Source organism: Lissotriton helveticus, chromosome 4_2, assembly GCF_964261635.1.
Source record: "Lissotriton helveticus chromosome 4_2, aLisHel1.1, whole genome shotgun sequence".
Taxonomy (NCBI): Eukaryota; Metazoa; Chordata; class Amphibia; order Caudata; family Salamandridae; genus Lissotriton; species Lissotriton helveticus.
In genome coordinates, this window is record NC_136064.1 from 132,248,739 (window position 1) to 132,268,494 (window position 19,756).

Sequence of the window (19,756 nt, forward strand, 5' to 3'; positions counted from 1 at the left end):
AGGACTGAGATCATTTTTGGGCTCCAGTGGACCACAAGCCACAGCGGAAATACTAGCTTTGATAATGGCTATCTTCTCTAAGAAGTAAGAGTTAAGAGAGTCACATAAAGACTGAAAAGGAATCGACCCTGGCATGACTCTATTTGGTTTTGAGAGTTGGCCAACCATAGAAAAGATCTCTTTAGATTTGTTAAATGCATTAATTATTTTTTGAGAGAATTAGTTAGCCTTTGTTTGAGTAATCAAAAATATTATATTCTGTCAACTAAAAAATTACCTTTTTTTCTGGAGGTAGTGACAACACTATTGGTGTTCTGCTTGTCTAAGATGTAGTTTCTTAAATTCAAGACCTTCCGAGAACCGCCGTTGAGCATCGTGAGCTCTCATGATCTTGGTTTTTTTTAGGGGAGCGACACAGTCACTAACCGACTCCAGCCATAGGTTAATACTCTCTGCCTGGATCTGGAGGTCTTCTATTGGGGGAGGAGACGTACTCCTTAAACGTAATTGAAAGGGTCCATATCTGCTCTTTTCCAATTTCTGGACATTTGATTCTCTATTAGTTGGAGTTTAGATGGAGGAGTGCATCGACGAGTGAATCTGATCAAATGGTGGACAGACCAAGCAATGCTAGACAAACATGGTGGTCAAAGGAGAGGAGATCTCCAAATTGGAGGTCAAGACTTGATATAGGGTATGCTCTTTTATATGGGTGGCGTCCCTCACTTGCAAAGAGCAATTCATCCCAGCAAGCAGATCGACACATTCCCTTGAACTAGGGCTTTCCTGATTCTCTCTAGACCAATAGTTAAAATCCCCAATTATAATATTCCTGGAGTGGTTGATGACGAAGTGAGATATCATTTCTCCCAACGCCTGAGGAAAAGTAGGCATGTTCCCCGGAGGTCTATAAAAAAGGGGGCAAATAAAAGATATCACAAGAACAAGAATTAACAAAATAACTGAGATTAATGAGTTAACAATACTTTCCTGTGTATTTTACTGTGCACGATGCTTGATAATAAATCATTAGTTTAGACAGCAATACTGTTTCACATATAGGGTGACTGCATTTTAAATTACCCAAATACCTGGAAACTGCTACAAACAGAATTTGGAAAATTGATGATTTAGTGGAAGAAAAATATCACATACCCAAAGAGAAGGTTTCGTTCAACAGCGGAAATATATGTATCATTGTATCTTCCCGGAAGGAGGATTCCTTACAAGTAAATTGTTTCATCATAGTCCTTGCGTCAAAGTATCGATCAAGGAGCTCTTGCTGAGCAGAAGAGGATGCCATGACTATGACAGCGGTTGACACACTCTTCTTTGTCAATGTCTGCGCGTATTTTTATAGAGAAATATCAGAATAATAGACTGTGAACAAACAGACTAAAGTCATTATGCATTTTATTAAAAACTCATTCCAAATTCATTTTGTATTTGTTGACAGCAGCTGATCACTTAATGTGCATTCGTCATGTTTACTAAACCTAGGGCCATATTTAACATCCGTTCACGCAATGCCATCTATCAAGGCAACTATCAATATTTGGTGCATTCCTGTCGTTTGACTGTGCTGGCACACAATCTGCAGCAAAATTCCATCACAGGCACCCTTGCAGCATGGAACTAGGGTGCCCGTGCTACAGGCAGAATTGTTTCTGTGCAGGAATGGTCATCTTCCTGCTCAAAAACCATTCTTGTAGGTAACTCCAAACACTTATGTATCACAGTTAAAAAAAGGAAACAATGATGATAAATAAAGATATTTCTTCTCATTGCACCTCTGGTTGGTAAATCTGGAATGCTTCAGAATACACACCATGGAGTGGTGTGGCTCACTGGTTAGAGGCGGCAGACCCGAGAGCAGAGAACGGCCTGGGACCAGGGTTCAATTCCCGACACGGCAGGGTCGTGGACCAGGGTCAGCGGACTCCATAATTCTCGCTTCGGTGCCTACTCTAACCAGGGATCACACTCGGCAACTCTGGGCATTAAGCTTGCCTCATCTCTACAACGGCCCCCCACATACACCGGGGATGCCTGGTTTCACCTTGGAGATACCCAGCAGGGATCATCTCACAGGGAAAGCCAGGACGGGTTCCCCAGTGGTCTACAGCGCTGGGACGCCCCATTGCTGGGGTAGCCATGCGCTTTACAAGACAACATAACATAACATAACATAGATGGATGCGTGGGAACACCTCGCTCGGCCCATGTAATGCCCCACCCCAGAGAGTAACTTAGGCTGCCTTGTGTCGCTCCAGATTTTCCAAGCCATACAGGACCAAACAAGGTGGTCATACGTTGCTTGAAAAACCTTGTTCTAGGTTTTACATTGCACTGCGTCCCCATGTGTGGTGAAAGGGTGATACAAAACCTTAATCAATCTCGACTATAGTCTTGTAAATCATGGCACTTGTTGGATGAGCACATCTGAAACAATCAGAGGCAATAGGTCTGGCTCTATTATGGTAACACATAAAAACATGTATGAAGAAGTTATTATTCCATCTGTACCACAATAGAGAAAGAACTATTAGCTTGATTTTTATACACGATGTCATTCATACAAACCACTCCAAAATATGAAACACAAAACACATTCAGGGTGGTATTTTTCGTGGAAGCAATGCTCATAGTATTTGATGGTGTTTATGGTTGTTGTGGAGTTAGTAGTGATAATGAGGTGGTGGTAATAGTAGTTATATGTTTAGGTTTTCAGGAATTTTTGTTGATTCCATCCTTGACAGATCTTCTTGACCACTTACGTTCTCTTAAACTTACCTCGAGACCATGCAATGTAGATGTCAGTCATTCAGATTATTTTGCAAGTGGCTGACATCCCTATTCCAAAACACAACCACGCACAATGTTATTCCTAAATTCTCAAATTACCTCCAATTTTAGTCTAACCTATTTGTCAAAATATGTTTGCAAATATATTAAAAACAATAAGAAAGTAGAAAATAAAAAATCAGCATAGAAAATCACCTTTTCCATGTGGACACCGCATATTATGTCTCTGCTAATTTTAAGAACTCTGCAAACTTTACCCCGCTAATTAGAAGTAAAATGCATGTGCTCCCCCTCAAACATAGTCACTTTCCTAATGTATTAATTTAACTTTATTCCAACTTGGATTTTTAGCTGTGGCATCCACTGCAGTAAAATTAAAAATATGGCTTCAGACCTGCCATTATAGCGTGCCTTTGGCAGGTCAAAACCTCATTTTAAAATATTGACATTTAATACTAATATGTCCCTAAACTCACTAGTATACTAAAACAATTGTTCACTGTCCTGTGTAAAAAACCAGAGTGTTGATTGAAAATTGGAATACTGTATCTTTGTAAGGGGACTAGCTAGAATTTTTGTTATAGTTATTAAAACTCTGATTCAGTGGTGAGGTCAGATTTTTGATAAATAAAAAAGTAAAGGTGCTTTTAGAAAGTTACCTTTTCCAACTCAGTCAAACAGTCATTATCATTTTAATAGGTGTGAATGAGTGAGAAAGGCTTCTGATGAGCAAATAATAGTCTGACATGAATGAACTGAGGTTACCTTTCTGAGCCTCCAATAATATGCATCCTTTTTGACATTATATGTCAGATCATGCTTGCATTTTAAATCCTGCCTGACAAATCCACTGGAGTTTACATATAATACTTCAAAGGCAGAAACAGGATGCCAAAACAATCAATGTGAATCCACTGCCTGGGTACATTGACTGGCCCAAAAAGGTTGTTACTCTTATATGTGGGAGAAAACTAAGCATACATTAGTTCACTGCTCAAACACACAACCAGCCCTCAGAGCCCACATTTAGTGTGGCCAAAGTTTTCTGCCAACTGTAAAATGACCAAAGTGGATAGGGTTGGCCCATGGAACATTTGCCTATTGGTTACGGCATGTCCAAGAGTCATTCCCACCCACTTCCAATCAGGACTCCGGTTGTAATCTGTGACTTGGGAAATGCCCCAAAAGGTAGAATCCTTACTTATATCTATCCGTATTTCTTGTATCCTGGATAAAGAAGTCATTTCCAAGGGTCATAAGAGTGACCTCTGGTTAAAGCTATAGAAACACAACAAGGTGCAGAGGATTTTGCCTGCAACTGTCCAGCAGACCAGTGGCAACAGGACTTGGACTGGACCCAGCTGTTTGTCCTATGTCTGACATCTTATGAGTGGAGAAGTGTAGCTCGCTGGTTAGAGCGGCAGATTCTGATGCAGAGGTCTGGCCCGGACCAGGGTTCAATTCCTGTCGCCGCAGGGTCTTGGGCTCAATGTTCTCGGACCCGATAATTCTCTCGCCTCGGTGCCTATTCTAATCATGGGTCCCACTCTGCAACTCTGGGCAATAGCTTACTTACTCTCCACACTGGCCCTACCGCTAGGATGCCTGGCTTCACCTTGGGGTGCCCAGGAGTGGGCACCTCACAGGAACAGGACAGGACGGGTTCCTCAGCGGCACAGCGCGGGGACACACTGGCTAGTGTAACCAGGCGCTCTATAAGCTCAGTATTATTATTATTTTTTTATGAGTCTCTAAGTGCTCCCCAATGGCATGGATGGTTTTAAAAGTGTATTACTCTGGTGGAATGAAACTTAAAGGAACAAAGTCAGAAGGTAAAATCCTTGACTAGGAAAACATAACATGTGTAAAACACACGTTCACCAAAGGGTATCTAGGCACTGAATAAGAGATATTTATTGTTACCCAACTTAATGGTATTAATTTTTGTTGACCTCAGATCGATGAAAGGCTGACTAGACCTGCCAGGTTTCGAGCCTGTGAAAATCTGATAATGAGGTCAAACTCAGGCATCTACAGTGGACACATTGATCCACTTAGCCAGCAGACCCAGCTGGGGGTGTTTCCAACTTGCACTCCATTGTGATCTAGGTGTAGGTCCACCATGAACATTGAGTGTCATTCTTGGTGCTATTCCTCCTTAAAGTTTGAACATTCGTATCTCGGATTGCCCTTATCAGATTTTTGCAATGTTGGTATCATTTTGTTGATTTAATTTCACTCTAGCCTATTGAGTTGGAGGGGGTCCTTGTTTAAAATTGTTACTATATCACTGTATTTACACGCTACAAACAGTTTACACTTTGCCATAACTACCTGGTTATTGAGCTCATGTTAGTTTATTGACATTAAGGGATTACCCTGACAAATGTTGTCATTATTCCTTGAGTTTGACAGTCACCCACCCCAAATGATAATCTAATTTCTTATAAATAAGCTCTATGAAAATGTTTTCCAGTTGTTATTTTCCTCTTCTTGTGAGTTCTGGTTATGTTTTATTCAGTGTTTTCATATTTATAAACATCACTGTTTATCACTATTTCCCTGGTTGTGTACATAAATATTAATTGGCATTATAACTATCCAGGGCTTTGAGGAATGCAGCTTTTTTTGTCTTCCTTTGATCCTCTTCTTTCATTTATTTCTATTGTTAATTTGTCCTTCCTTCTTTCCTGATCCTATTTCCTTCTCCGTACCTTCACTTGAATGAGATATTCCTAAAAGCTTTCATTCCTTCCCTCATCTCCTGCCTGCCTCATTTGCCATCATTCATACTCTATCGAGGGAGGCAGTTTTACTTGTGTCCAAGTTGGGAATGAATGATGATATGTTCATACATTTTTAAGATGTGTTTGCAGCACACAAAAATATTAATAATACAAACTTAACTCACCTCCCTGCTTCTCTATTCTCCAAAGATTGACAGAATGGAAACGTTCTAGTAGGGACACTTGCTATTGTTGGGTGTCAAGGGTGTTCACATTGGAACACAGTGTCACACTGTCCCCTTCTTTGCCTTGAGACACCTGGCGTAATAACAGTGGTATTGTGAGCCTAGTCCTCATCTTCATGGTCACAGGGGAGAAGTCAGATAAGAGATTAATGTTGCCTTAAGTAGTTTGTCTGGGCAATTCACACCACAAATCTGGTTTATTTTTACATTATTGAGCCATGCTTATGGGATTTTGTGTTTAGTTTCAATGTCTTTACAGGGAATTTTTGGAACTGATTTTTAACCTTCATGTAGGCCTTTCCTTACTGCTGTTTTTCTTCAAGCCGTCACTGTTAGTGAGAAGAAAGAGCACCGTTGTAGAATTATATTAAATACATCACGTTAACTTGTTCAGTTTGAGTGTTTGATTGGTTCAGATGCTCCGTCCATCACCACCCCCTTTTGTACCACTTTGTTCGCCATAAGTTGGCAGGGTATGCTCAGACGTGAGTCCCTTGCTCACTTTGCCACTGGATTCAGGCAAGACGGGCTGAAGACGGCTGAAATGCCAGAAACAGGTCCTCAGAAGCTTGTTTCCGGTCCAGGGAAGACATGGCTTTGCAGTTTGGACTGGACTGTTCCCATGAGGCACAGGGTCAGACTGATTTGCATATGGCCATGTCTGAACTGGGGTGGCAGAGTGGGCTAAAGAACGGTGATGGATTAAAACTAGATCTGTTGACGGGGTGTGAATGTTTGATTGGTTCAGATGCTCCGTCTGTCACCACCCCCTTTTGTACCTCATTTTAACATGGAAGCACTAAATAACCTATGTGATGTGAACTTTTCAAAACAACATTCAAAAGTCTAGAGTTCTAGGCTTGAATCAGAAAAATATTTGGGCTGCAGCCAACACACATCACAGTTAGCAATTGCTGTATAAGGTATTTTTCTAGTAACCATCTGTCCCATGAGACAAGACAGAGACATTTGGTGGAACCTCAAATCCATTTTAATTAATGGAACACATAATTAAGGCGCACTAGAAAAATAAGTATGTATTTTAAATTGGTTATTTTAAATTCCTAATCTAGTGCGCACACTATGAATTGTAACTACACAAAACATAAACAATAAAACAACCAAAAACTATAATGAATATTGTGAACGGCATTGTTGTTGAATTTCTAGTGTTAAAGCTTCATTTGCTACTTCTAGGCACTATGCTTTTTTTTAGATTAGTTAAAAATCAATTTTCTGAGTCCCAAAAACGGTGGCTTATTGTTCCATCTGAGTAAGAATCCTGCTATTTCTGCCGTGAATATTGAAAGATAAACACAGACAATGCAGTAGCTAGTGTAGCCCACTCAACTCACAGCAGGCAGCTTAAATTTGGCCTTTTTCGACAGCACTGGTGCAAATGTCCTCTCTGACTTTTTGTATACAGTTTTATCAGTATTAAGTTGTAAAAAAGCCCTTTCAACTTTTTCTAAATTATTAGGCAGTGTTTATTTTGAGATTCAAGAAAAATGAAAAAAACAAGTATTAACCTCCTGGAATAACAAATAACAAAGACATAAGAAATGATTATCCCTAATTAATGTGCTGGAGTACATTTGATTATGATAAGTGCAGAAACCACATGCCAGGAATGTGCACTTGATGTAATCATCATTATTTGCAGAAAAGCTTAAACACAGTTGTTAAACAAAGGTGACAGGCTTTTGAATGGGAAAATAACACACTGTTTATAAAATGAGGCAGCATCAGAAATGGCCATAAACATTTCACTCCTCAACTTGAGCAATGTAGTTAGCATTTTGAAAAAGCTGAATTATGGACGATTCTTAATGATTCTGAGCTTAGTCATGGTGAGGGTGGAGTCAAGGATAACCCGAGGTTGCGTGCGTGGTCTGTGGGTGTCGGAGCAGTTCCCAGTGTGGTCGGCCACCAGGAGTCGTCCCAGGCTGAAGGACTGGACCCAAGGATGAGGACCTCCATCTTGTCCGGGTTCAGTATCAGACCAGTCCAGGGCCTTCCCTCGGATTCCGGCGTTCTGTAGGTGTGTGCGTAGGGTACGGTGGCAGACCGTGTTGAAGGCGGCTGACAGATCCAGCAGGATGAGGGATGCTGTATTTCCGTTGTCTAGTAAGGTACTGATGTCATCTGTGGCGGCGATGAGGACGTTCTCGGTGCTGTGGTTGCTGCAGAAACCCGAATGGGATGGGTCCAGGATGTTGCTGTCTTCGAGGTAGCGGGTCAGCTGTTAGTTGAGGATTTTCTGGGTGACCTTAGCCAGAAAAGGGAGCAAGGAGATGAGCCGGAAGTTCTTGAGGTCCTTGGGGTCCGCCTTTGGTTTCTTGAGTAAGGGAGAACTACCCTAATAATCATGGGGGGGGGTTTAATGTTCTTCTTAACTCTTCATGGGACAGGTCTAACCATAGTCACCAAGTTGGGGTACCACGCGTCCGCCGTGCTATGATCAATATGATCCATGATCTTGGGCTGGCCAATGTCTGGAGGGCCAAAAGGGGAGATAAAATAGGTTTCACCTTCTTCAGCAAAAAATACGGCCACTCATTGAGAATTGACTATGTCTTAACTGACAGGCTGTGCTTAGAGAAGGTCGGTAATATTTCCATCTTACCAAGTATTCTCTCTGACCATGCCCCTATTTCTCTCTCCTATTTAAGTGCTGGACAAAATTCCGGTTCCAGGTGTACCCTGAAGAGGGCAATGCTCTCTGGTCCCGATATAGTCAGTGCACTTAAATCTTCCATTACAGACTTTTTCACCCTCAACATGGGCTCAACTTCATTAGATTTTGTCTGGGATGCCTTTAAGGCAAATCTAAGGGGGCTGTTACACAGCTTGATCTGCTCCAAAAATATGGCAGAATCCTTGGCGTTCCGGAAGCTTGAAGAGCAGATAGGGATTTTGGAGGAAGAGAGGCTTAGTGTTCCCCAGCCATCTACTGAAGAACTGATGAGAATTAATAAAGACCATGACTGCCTCCATCAGGAGTATAGGGGAAAACTTGAATCAAAAATGAAAACCCAGTGGTCTGCCCTTAACATGCAGCACTTTGAATATGGGGAAATGGCGGGGGCTCTCCTTGCTTGGAAGCCACTGACAGATCGCCCTAAAAATAATATAAATGAATTAGTTATAAACGAGAATGGAGAAACTTCTTGTAAGCATGAAGATATGCAGAGATGTCTTCTTTCCCTGTTCTCGGAACTATATAGGGAAGACATTTCCCCTAGTGCAGAGAACATCCAAAATTGGATGCGTTTCAAAGAATTGCCAGTTCCAACTGAGGGTTGCCAAGCTGTCTTGGATGCCCACATTACAGAGAGCAAAAGAGAGAAAGACCCTCTCAAAGCCGACTCGTATAGGCCAATCTCCATGCTCAACGCTGACTATAAAATCATTCATGAGCGTTTTGGCAGGGAGATTGGTCAAGTTAGTTCCACAGTTGGTTGATATGGACCAAAAGGGATTCATCCCAGGGAGGTTCATTCAGGAACAGACCCTGCAGCTGATTGGTAGTATTGACCTGGCAGTGGCATGGGCGATTCCCTTGGCTGTGGCAGCATTTGACGCGGTAAAGGCATTCAACCGTGTCTGCTGGATCTTCTTGTGGGCGGTCTTAAGAATGATGGGTTTAGGTCCAGTCTTTATACGGACATTGATCAATTGCTACCAGGGGGCCTCAGCGGTGATTTTACTAAACGGTATGCTGACTCCTAGTTTCAGTATAACAAGGGAAACGAGGCAGGGTTGTCCCATCTCGCCCTTACTTTTCAACTTATATATAGAGCCCCTCGCCCAAGAAATTAGATTAGACAATCTAATTGTTCCGTTCAGTGTTCATATGTATAGTAGCAAGTTAGCCCTATACATGGAAGACCTGCTGTTGTACACAGACAGTCCTGCTGAGGTCCTTCCCAGAGTAGAAGCCCTCCTCGAAGAGTTTGGCTCGTATTCAGGGTACCTTGCAAACTCCTCTAAAACTGATGTAATGACTTGGAACGTCGACAATTTGCCGGGTAAAATAAGCACGGAATTCAGGTATTTAGGAATAACAATAGTAAATAACTTAGATGACACCCCTAAGATTAATTTAAAGAGGGTGTCTAAAGAGATTGACCACCTTTTGTTAAGATGGGCAAATTTGCCCCTCACAATATATGGTAGGGTAAATTTGGTAAAAATGTTCATCTTGCCAAAATTAACCTACCTTTTTAGCACCATTCCCCTTGAGTTTCCGCATAGGGATATAAGCAAAATACAAGGTAAAATTGGAAGCTTTATCTGGTCTAATAAAACGGCCAGGCTTTCTCGGAAAAAATTAAGGCGGAAGCTTCAGAAAGGGGGCCTTGCACTGTACTTTGGTATTCTTTTGCTTTTCAGTTAAAAAATATTCAGGCATTACTTTGCACTGCGGGGGTTTCTAAATGGGGGAAGATTTTAAATGAAATGGTTGTTTTTCAGGGAGGTGGAGAGGGCTTCCTGTATAAGTTTGGTGCGCCCAGATTTTTCAAAAAGGTCCGCCTGAAAGGCTTAAAGGCAGCTTTGAATTTGTGGTACAGGATTAGGAGAATATGGGGTATAGGATATTACTCTGATTTTGCTCCCATTTGGGGTTCACCGGGGTTGCCTGTTTGTTTAGAGGATCGTCTAGCACTGCCCATTAAGAAGGCAGGTGTCCGGGTTTGGTCTGATCTTGTTTCCACAGATGGGATTCTCTTCTGGGAGGTATTAAGGTTAAAAATAGGAGACTCCTTCTCCAGATTTAAATATCTCCAACTAGCCTCTTGGTGCACAGCAGAGAAAGCTTTTACAGGCGGGAACTGGGAAATTAAGCTTCAATGCCAGAACACACGCTCTGTAAAAAAGGAAGTTAGGACCTGGTATAAGAAGCTGCAGGAAGCAGAAGAAACAATTTTCCCTGCACAATATGTAGTCTGGAATATGTCAGCTCTGGAGGAGAATAAGGCTGCAAAACTGTTTGAACTCTCTTTCTATTTGCTATATAAGGTGGTTAAACCCTCCTCGCTAAAAAAGAACCATTTCTATGTAATCAATAGGTTATATTATACCCCCAAGAAAATAGCGCAGTTTGCCCCCCTCCTGTTCCAAAATACCCTAGATGTGACTCCACCCTCGCAGATGACCAACATATATTTTTTGAATGCCGTGCCTTGAAAGAGTTCTAGCAGAATGTGGGACGTGCTCTTGGTGCTATTTTTAAGGACAATGTTAATCTGGATTTATCTATTGTAATATTTGGCATTGATAACAACTTGACGACCCTATGGTCAATGCCACAAAAAGGTCTGCTAATGTATTTGATCCTAATCTCCCAGAGGGAGATCTGCAGGGCCTGGAAGGACCCATTGCCTCCGCGTTATGAGAATTGGCTGAGGGCTGCTCTGGGTATGGCCGGTATGGACTTGGGACACTTGGATGACAATGGGTGTAACATACGGTCACAGCTCTTAGTATGGGGCAAAGAAATGAGACTGATCTAACGCGCCCTACGCCCCAAAGTCCAATGATGACACCAAGCTTCATACGAAGAAGCTGGCCTGGTTAGGCCTACAGCCAATGCAATAGCAGAAACCTGGGGCGCTCAAGATAAGATCAAAGGTTGGTTTCCTGCTTATATTTGCAGAAGCTATGTCGTAAATTGACAAAGATTAGGTTAGCATTTGCTGAAGCCAATCTGTGTTTCAATGCTATCTTGCCAGTTTTTTTGAAGCCATTTTGTATTGCTGTCAGCCATTTTGAATGCCTTGCATTACCTCATGCTCACCATGTGCTTTGTCCTCCCTTTCTGGTAGCTGCTTATATATTCTGCCTAATAACAAGCTATATTTAATATAATTTAATTTAATACGCGCATGCTCTGTTGAGCCACATCTGTTTCTGATAAATCACTGTTGAGATGTGTTTACCCCAAACTGGTCAAACCGTTAGCTCCTCCCACTTGTTGAATGTGCCCTGAAAATGCCCTAATATGTACATAAATTTGTCTTGTGTATGTGCCGCCTATTTTCTGAACCCCTGTGCGGGTATAAAAGGACCATGTGCCTTCCGTTCGGTGTGCAACTTCATGCATTGCCGAAGGGTATTGTCTGAATGTAGTTCCACCTCATGGGGTCTTAATAAACTTGTCTTTTCCATTCCAGTTTCCGTGCCAACTTCAATTCTAAAGGCTTATTGGTTTTTATCGGCATAACTAGGCCTTGCTAGGATACGATACCACAGCTATATGGTGAGATGAGGACAAAAAAAAATAGTTAGCTACTGGCCTAAACCACCTCAAAATGCATAACCTTTCTATTATCACGAAAGATCTTCTTATCTTACACAGAGCCACCAACAACACAGTGAATCAAATCAGTCTCTAAACGCTCAATCCCCACGAATGCTCATACCGACAACACTAGTCAGTATAAACAAATCAACGTTCAATCTAGTAGATACATATCCAAGTTCACACTCTCCATAAACACTAATCTGGGTAGTTACTCTTTCCCTTCGTGGCCTAGGATGTCAAGCGATGAACTATCAGACAGAGACATAGATGACCTCCTCACATCCTATGCCTGGGATACTGACGATAGTAAGTCCCATAGTGACACTATTCAACCCATTGTAAGCAACCCCTCAGAGAACCGACTCCTAATAACAGATCTGTAAATAGAGATATTCTCACAAATATCAACTTAGAACAGATTACCTTAAACCCCTCGATTAACAAGTTGAAGTGTGGGCTCATTAATTGCAGATCTGCTAGGAAACATGCTACTGATAAAATCAATCTCATTTTAGAGAATGATTTAGACATTAGGGTCTTCACAGAAACATGGTTAATTAGCTCCTCCTCACCCATTCTCGACTTACTGGTTCCTCCTTCCCATGACCTAATCCGACTTGATCGAATCTGGAAACTAGAGGGAGGGGTAGCCTGCATGTATCGTAACTCAATTTCAGTCAAGCAAGCGGACTCCATTGTGATATCCTCCTGTGATTATCTATGCATTAATATCGCTGATGCTAAGCGCATCGCCAGCAAGTTACACATATTCTACCACACCTCCGGACTATAACCTGACTTGTATCAACGAGATTATGGAGAGCATGGCACCCAATACCAACTCACTAGTTTCTCATATTTTCTTGGGTGACTTCAACCTTCAATGTAACAACGTAAATGATCGTATTCATCGTATTGTATCCCAATTCTGTGACAGACCAACCTATTACAAGGGAGAGACATTGGACCTCATCATTGCAAAATCAAACATCGTCCTACTAGAATCCATCACCCCATGAGATTGGTCTGATCATTATTGCATCCTCTTCTCCATCAATATCAAAGTTACTCATAAAAGGGGCCAACCCTCAAAATCAAGGCAATGGAAACAAAACGTACAAAATATCAACCCCATCGCCTTGGTAAACAGTTGCAACTACGCTCTGACCCTCATGACGGACATGAATGATGTACATGACGTCACAACCTTCTACAATGCAACGTAACTGGAAATCCTGGACTCTACAGCGCCCCTCTAGGAAAAAAATTTCTCCTCTAAGATTGCCAAGCCTTGTTTCAATGATGGCCTGAACTTGGAGTGTAGACATCTTAGGGTTGCAGAGCGTCTATGGAAATCGGCTCCTAACACTGATAACCTTGAGCACCTGAGAAGGTTAAGAAATTCTTAAAACAGGAAGATTCTTAAGGCAAAGGCAGACGTTTTCAGAACTCAGCTGAACCACGCTATCAACCGGCCAAAAAAAGTCTTTGAAATCGGCAAGCATCAATCATGCAATACAACTAACTCTAGAGAATTAAATGACACGGCTACACCTACCTGTGACGTGCTTGCCAATTTCTTCCACTAAAAGACTAAGACCATCAAGCTAGACATCCAATCCAAGATGGCACTCCCGCAAACTATGGTCCAAGATCCTAAATTGGGCGCTCTATTCGAAGCACATGTTAATAATTATGGGGAAGTCACAAAAAATAATGCCTTTTGGCATACCTTCTCGCCAATCTCTCAACAAATTATCGACAACACTCTTCAAGCAATCAACCCCTCAACTCATTTCTCTGACGGCCTGCATCATGCCCTGTTCAAAATTTTAAAAACATCTATCCTACCATTATGGGGGAGAATGGTAAACGCCTCCCTGAGTCAAGGTGTCATACCGGACTGTCTTGAAATAGGGCAGGTCACACCTATACTAAAGAAAGCGGATGCCTCTCCATATGATCTAAACAACTACCGTCCTATTACCAACTACCGTCCTATTGGCGAAACTACTGGATAAATGTGTACAAATTAAATGATGAAACCACATTGAGAACTACAACCTCTTAGACAGTCACCAATCGGGCTTCCGCGGAGGGCACAGCACAGAATCTGTACTCAAACACATTATGGATGATATACTAAAAATGCTTGACCGCAATGAATCATGCCTATTGATACTTCTTGATCTGTCCTCCCTCAAGCATGACAACCTCATGTCCCTATTGGAACGTAGGATGGAACGTAGGGTGAGCCTCTCGAGCACAGTGTTGCAATGGTTCTCCTCTTTCAGGAATAACAGATCTCAAAGAATCAAGATGAGGCATTCACTCTCTCAACCCTCTATGGTCACATCTGCCCTATCACCTATTCTTTTCAACCTCCTAATGGAGCCTTTGGAGAATGCACTGAAATCAGTGAACATTCTATATCGCCTGTACACGAATGACACCCATCTGTATCTGAAAATCACCTCACCAGATGACTTCATTGCCCTCATCACTATTCTTCTGAACACGCAAAGCTGTCTCACTAACAACCACCTCATGTTGAATACCAAAAAAAACGGAATTCATTCTCATCTCGCCGCCAAGCCACACTCCAAAGATAGACTTATGATTAAAACATCTAACCTCCTTTGACTGTGTCCCTCTCATCATTGACTCGGCAAAATCCCCAGGAATCTCCAATGACAGACATCTGAATATGCAGTTGCACATCTCTATTGCCACCAAGGGAGCTAATCACAAGATGAGTATATTAAGGAAACTTAAACCCTTCCTTCCTCAGGCAGATCTAAAAATGGCCGTACAAGCCCTAGTGCTACCAAGATTAGATTACGGAAGCACCACCCTCTGCAGTCTCCCTAGATACAAGCTGGCTCCGCTGAGAGCAGCATTTAATGCTGCGGCTAGACTGGTATCAAGAACCAAAAGAAATAGTCACATCTCACCAACCCTGAAAGCACTGAATTGGTTGCCGTACGAGGCAAGAGTACACTTTAAGGTGGCATGCATGAAGCACAAAGCCATTTACAACAATACACTCAGTTACTTGGCTCTAAGCTGGAAAGGTCTGGAGACTGCAGACAACTACGAAGTGCGGGCACTTTCCTTCTGAAACCTCAAATCTTCAATAAGAGGATAACTGGTTTTAGAGCGTTCTCAGGGAGTGCACCAAAGATTTGGAACTCTTTACCTCCACTAGTGAGTGAAATCACTTCCTTTACTGTATTCAAAAAGGAAGTAAAAAGACTACTAATGAACAAATACATGTCCTAAGTTTTAATTATAGGATGTCACCAAGTCATCTTTAAGATCCTATTACCTTTGCCCATCTCAGATGGATTGGATGAGTCTACTGTATGTAAGACTCATATCACAGCCCTTTTTGCTAAATAATTGTATGAAGTCTAAAGCTTAGTTACTGTGGGTCCCCCTTGGTCATCTATACATTTTATATCCACTGCGAATCAATAGAAGTTATAATAGGCATGTTTGCTAGCACAATCACCTAATGTTCATTAACTGTCTATTGTACAACGTCCTGCAGAATCACAGTTGTCTATTTGTTATTCATATATTTTATATTTCTTTTGTACAAAGTGACACATTTGAATGCGTGTATACCACCTCATCCATTTATGTTCTTATACTCTAAAGTGCTCTGATACCCTGGTGGGTCACTTTTGCGCCATATAAAACTTAAATAAATCATAGTACTGAACTGGCATTGATTTCAGCGTCTGAGTTGACCAGGCAGACAGTTGTGCTGCTTGATCTCTTGGCCGCTTTTGATACTATGAATAGATAGGATCGGCATCAAAGGGAAACCTTTTTTTTAGTGGCAGCTTCATCATCAGAGTTGCTTATTAGTAGGGATAAGTAGGGACCTACCACTAGTATTAAAACCACAAACACAAAAAAGATTTAGTCAAGATCTCAATAAATGATTCCCTTGCTCAACCCTTGGTAGTTAACTACAAGCAGGCAGGCTTAACTTAGCAGACAGGTGTCTAAGGGATTCAAAAACACAAATACATTAAATAAGTAAGACAAAATACACAATACAAATGTAATACCAATTTATAAAAATAGGGTATATTTTCATGAAAATATAGACAACAAAATAACACAAATCCAATGGATGGGACTCAATATGTTAAATGTTCAAGACAAAACACGTTCTAGTGCTTAAAAGACAATGGCATCAACTTGTGACGTCTGTTTGTGCTTGACAGGGACAAAGTTAAAGTGTGAGGCCAGCTGCAATCCAGTCCAGTTCGGATAACTAAGAGGGTAGCCTCCATCAAACTTGTACCTTTGCACTTAAAAACTATTCTGGAGGATTTTCTCTTGTCATTGAGCAAGGCTCTTCTTCAAGTCAGATCCCCACCATCGGCTTGAATCTTCAGAATTTTCATCTACCTTATAATAGGAGCACTGGCCCTCAGTCTGGTAAGAAGATCCCGGTCACAGTCTAAGTGAGGTGCAACCAAGGCATCTCAAAAACTCTATCTGAGCTCATTGAGGCCTGTTAGGATGCAGCCAGGGGTGTCACACAGGTCCCCATAGCCCCTGTGTTGTAGGGGAGCCCCGTGCTCCACGGGCCCGCTTGCTGAGCAGCAAGCAAGCCTCTTTATGAATGAAATGGTGCACACGCCCCGGCCTCTTGTAGCATTTCATTATTTAAGAGGCTAAGCGAGGGGGGCCCCTGGAGCACACCCCCCCACAACATGGGGGCTGCGGGGGCCAGCCTGTGTTACCAGTCGCCATAGCTGCCTGGACAGTAGACACCAAATTTGTTTGTATTTTACTGCACCGCAAAGAGACACATTACCTTACATATTTGTATATCGAGGGACATCTTAAGTATTTTCGGGGCCCTGGGCCATGTGTATTTCGGGGGCCTCTGTATGGAACAGCTTTGATTTTATCATAACATTTCAGCTCGTAATGCCGTCTTTGGCCAGGTCAGTGATAGTGCTCAGGCAAGACTGATTTGCATATGGCTGGGTCCAAACTGGGGTGGTGTAGTGAGCAAAAGAACAATGGATTTAACCCAGATCTTTGTGACTGGGGGCAAATGTTTGCACTGTCCAGCATTCCGTCCATCAATTGTTTCTTATGCACCGGTGTAGGTATAGCCACATGTGTGAGTACTACAAAGTATGATTGTGTGTGTGGTTGTGTGTGAATATTGCACACTGTGTTACTGTTTGTTACCACAGTGTGGATGTGTGTGGCACTGTCAGTCTAGGTGTTACAGTATGCTAGTTTCTGATCCTATTGCTATCTGTGTGTATTTGTGTGTGCCACCCTGTGCCTGTATGTTTGTGTGCCTGTACCACAGTACGTCTTTGTGTCATTGTGTGTGTCTGTGTGTGCCTCTGTTTACCTGTACCTTTCTCTCTGAGGTTTGCATCGTAGAACACTCACATGCATACATGCCCAATGGCAGCTGACCCTGTAGACATTGACAGTTCTTCTGCCCATATCTGTCTACGTGCTTGTGTGCCACTTTGTTCTCTGTAAACCTCTATGTTTGTGTGCCACAGTGCGTGTGTCTCATTGAGCCTGTGTAACACTAGATTGTCTACTTACCACTGTGTGCGTAGGCCTAAGAGTATGAAATGAGCAGTGGAGCACACATGGCAGCAGCTGCTCCTGCAGTCCTTGGTAGCTTTCAGAGAAAGTGTGTCCAAGTGTCTATCAGGGATCTACTGAAGGCCTCTGAAGTGCCTATTACGCTGGGAGTGACAGTGTCACCCTTCTGTGGCCCCCAGCTGCTCAGGGGCCCCATTCAGTCCAAAGCCAACACACTCAGGAGCCCCTCATCACATTCTGCTGGAGGGCCCAAACATTTTGCTTTACCCCACCAGGGACTATATGCCACATATGTGTCTGCATGTCACTGTATGCATGTATCTGTGTGGATGGGCTATGGAGCAAAGACAATGACTGTTATCCCTACAGACATTGGCAGCTCTTTAGTAAATATGAGTCTTTAAGTCACTGGTTCTGTGTACGCTACTGTTTACATGTCTGTGTTTGACGAGCAGTAGAGAAAACAAAGTGACAGCTGTCCCTGAAGACATTGGGAGTTTTTTAGTGTAGCCAGCCCTGCCTGTATCGACAGATGCTGAGAGATCAGAATATTTTTATAAGCGTGTCACTGTGTTTCCAAGTGTTTGTGAGTCATTGTAAGTGTGCATCTGCCGCTGTGTGCAGTGCTTAATTTGTGAAAGATAAGTGCAAGGGTCCAAAGTTTTTCTTAGGAGCTTGACACTTCTGAATGCTCAGCTTGCCAAATACCAAGGCAGTCTCATCTTGATTCCACATCTTGTCTCTTTCTTTCATCGCCCTACACTACTTCTCTCTTTGTGTCACTCTTGCAGGTTTTCCTCCTTCCTCTCGGGTGTAGAGAGGCTTTGCTTTCTCCTTTTGTCAGTTTTCTTCCATTTTCTCCATTTTCTGCGTTCCTGTCTCTGTTTTTGTTCAAAATCTATTAGTCAAAAATAATCACATTCCCCAAAAATGAACGCTAGTGTCTACCAGGGACCCACCTTAAAATATGCCTGTCTGAATGAATGAGTTTAATGCATACTTACTTAAAATCATTGCAAAACTGCAATACAGTATCAAAGTTATTATTTTATATCTTGTGTACTTCTTATGTATGTTGTCAGTCGAGTTTTTATGGATTTGCAGGTTTGGGATTGTATTTCAAATTTTCAAGTTATTGTGCATTAATGTCAATTTTATGTCAGACCCATGATAGTAGTTCTTTGTTCTCCAGCCGGATCACTGACATTATATCGACCACAAAAATATCGAGATACAAAAATATCGAGGTTAAAATATCGAGGGACAAAATATCGACTGCCTATCTTTAAACAGGTAAGTACTAAAATATCGACTCAAAAATATCGAGTTACAAAAATATAGACTGTCAAAATATCGTTTTTTTCAATATCTTTAAATTAAGTTAAAACTAATATAATAATACATATATTTAATATAAACTTAGTTAAAATTATTAAATAAATGTAATATTACTACATAATTAATGTAAAGTAAAAAAAATAATTTAACAAAAATAATACATATATATATATATATATATATATATATATATATATATATTACCTACTGGCGGTCGCCAGTAGGTATATATAGTTAGGATTTTTTCTCTATGGGTTTTTTGAAAATTCTATGTCTAATAACTTTGGCGTTTGTGGACGGAATTGGCTGAAATTTTCAGGAAAATGGCACATTTTGTTTCTGAGCAGCCCTTGAAAATTTGGGGGGGGTTCGTCCAGTGGGGGCCGAGAAAAAAGGGGGGTCCCAAAACGTGTTTTTAACATTGAGTTTTCCATAGGGCGGTTGGCCTCACTTTTAGCCCGAACGGCTGAATGGATTTGCACGAAACTTGGCAAAATTGTAGGGACTGGTAGCCCGATGTGCCTTTTGTAGGTCTCAATATATGTGCTCCAGTGGATTTTGAGAAATTAACGTTTAAAAAAAGATATATATCTGTAACAGCGGACCGGTTAGCGCTCTGGTTTGCGGACTTTTCGCGCAACGGAGCTTTGTGAAGCGAAGCTGATTGGTTCTCCGGCGTCTGTCAACATTCCAAACAGTCCGTAGCGGCCGCCATCTTGTCTCTCGGT

General features: G+C 41.8%; 1 protein-coding gene across 1 annotated transcript in view; it reads right to left on the reverse strand.

The window, feature by feature from the left end:
* The window catches only part of LOC144752115 (nicotinamide N-methyltransferase-like), a 36,802-nt gene extending 35,492 nt beyond the window's left edge, over positions 1-1,310 (reverse strand). The window contains exon 1 of the mRNA XM_078640059.1: positions 1,156-1,310. Coding sequence (XP_078496185.1) covers positions 1,156-1,303 — 148 coding nt within the window. The 5' untranslated portion in view covers positions 1,304-1,310. The remainder of the gene's footprint in view (positions 1-1,155) is intronic.
* Positions 1,311-19,756: the final 18,446 nt, after the last annotated feature.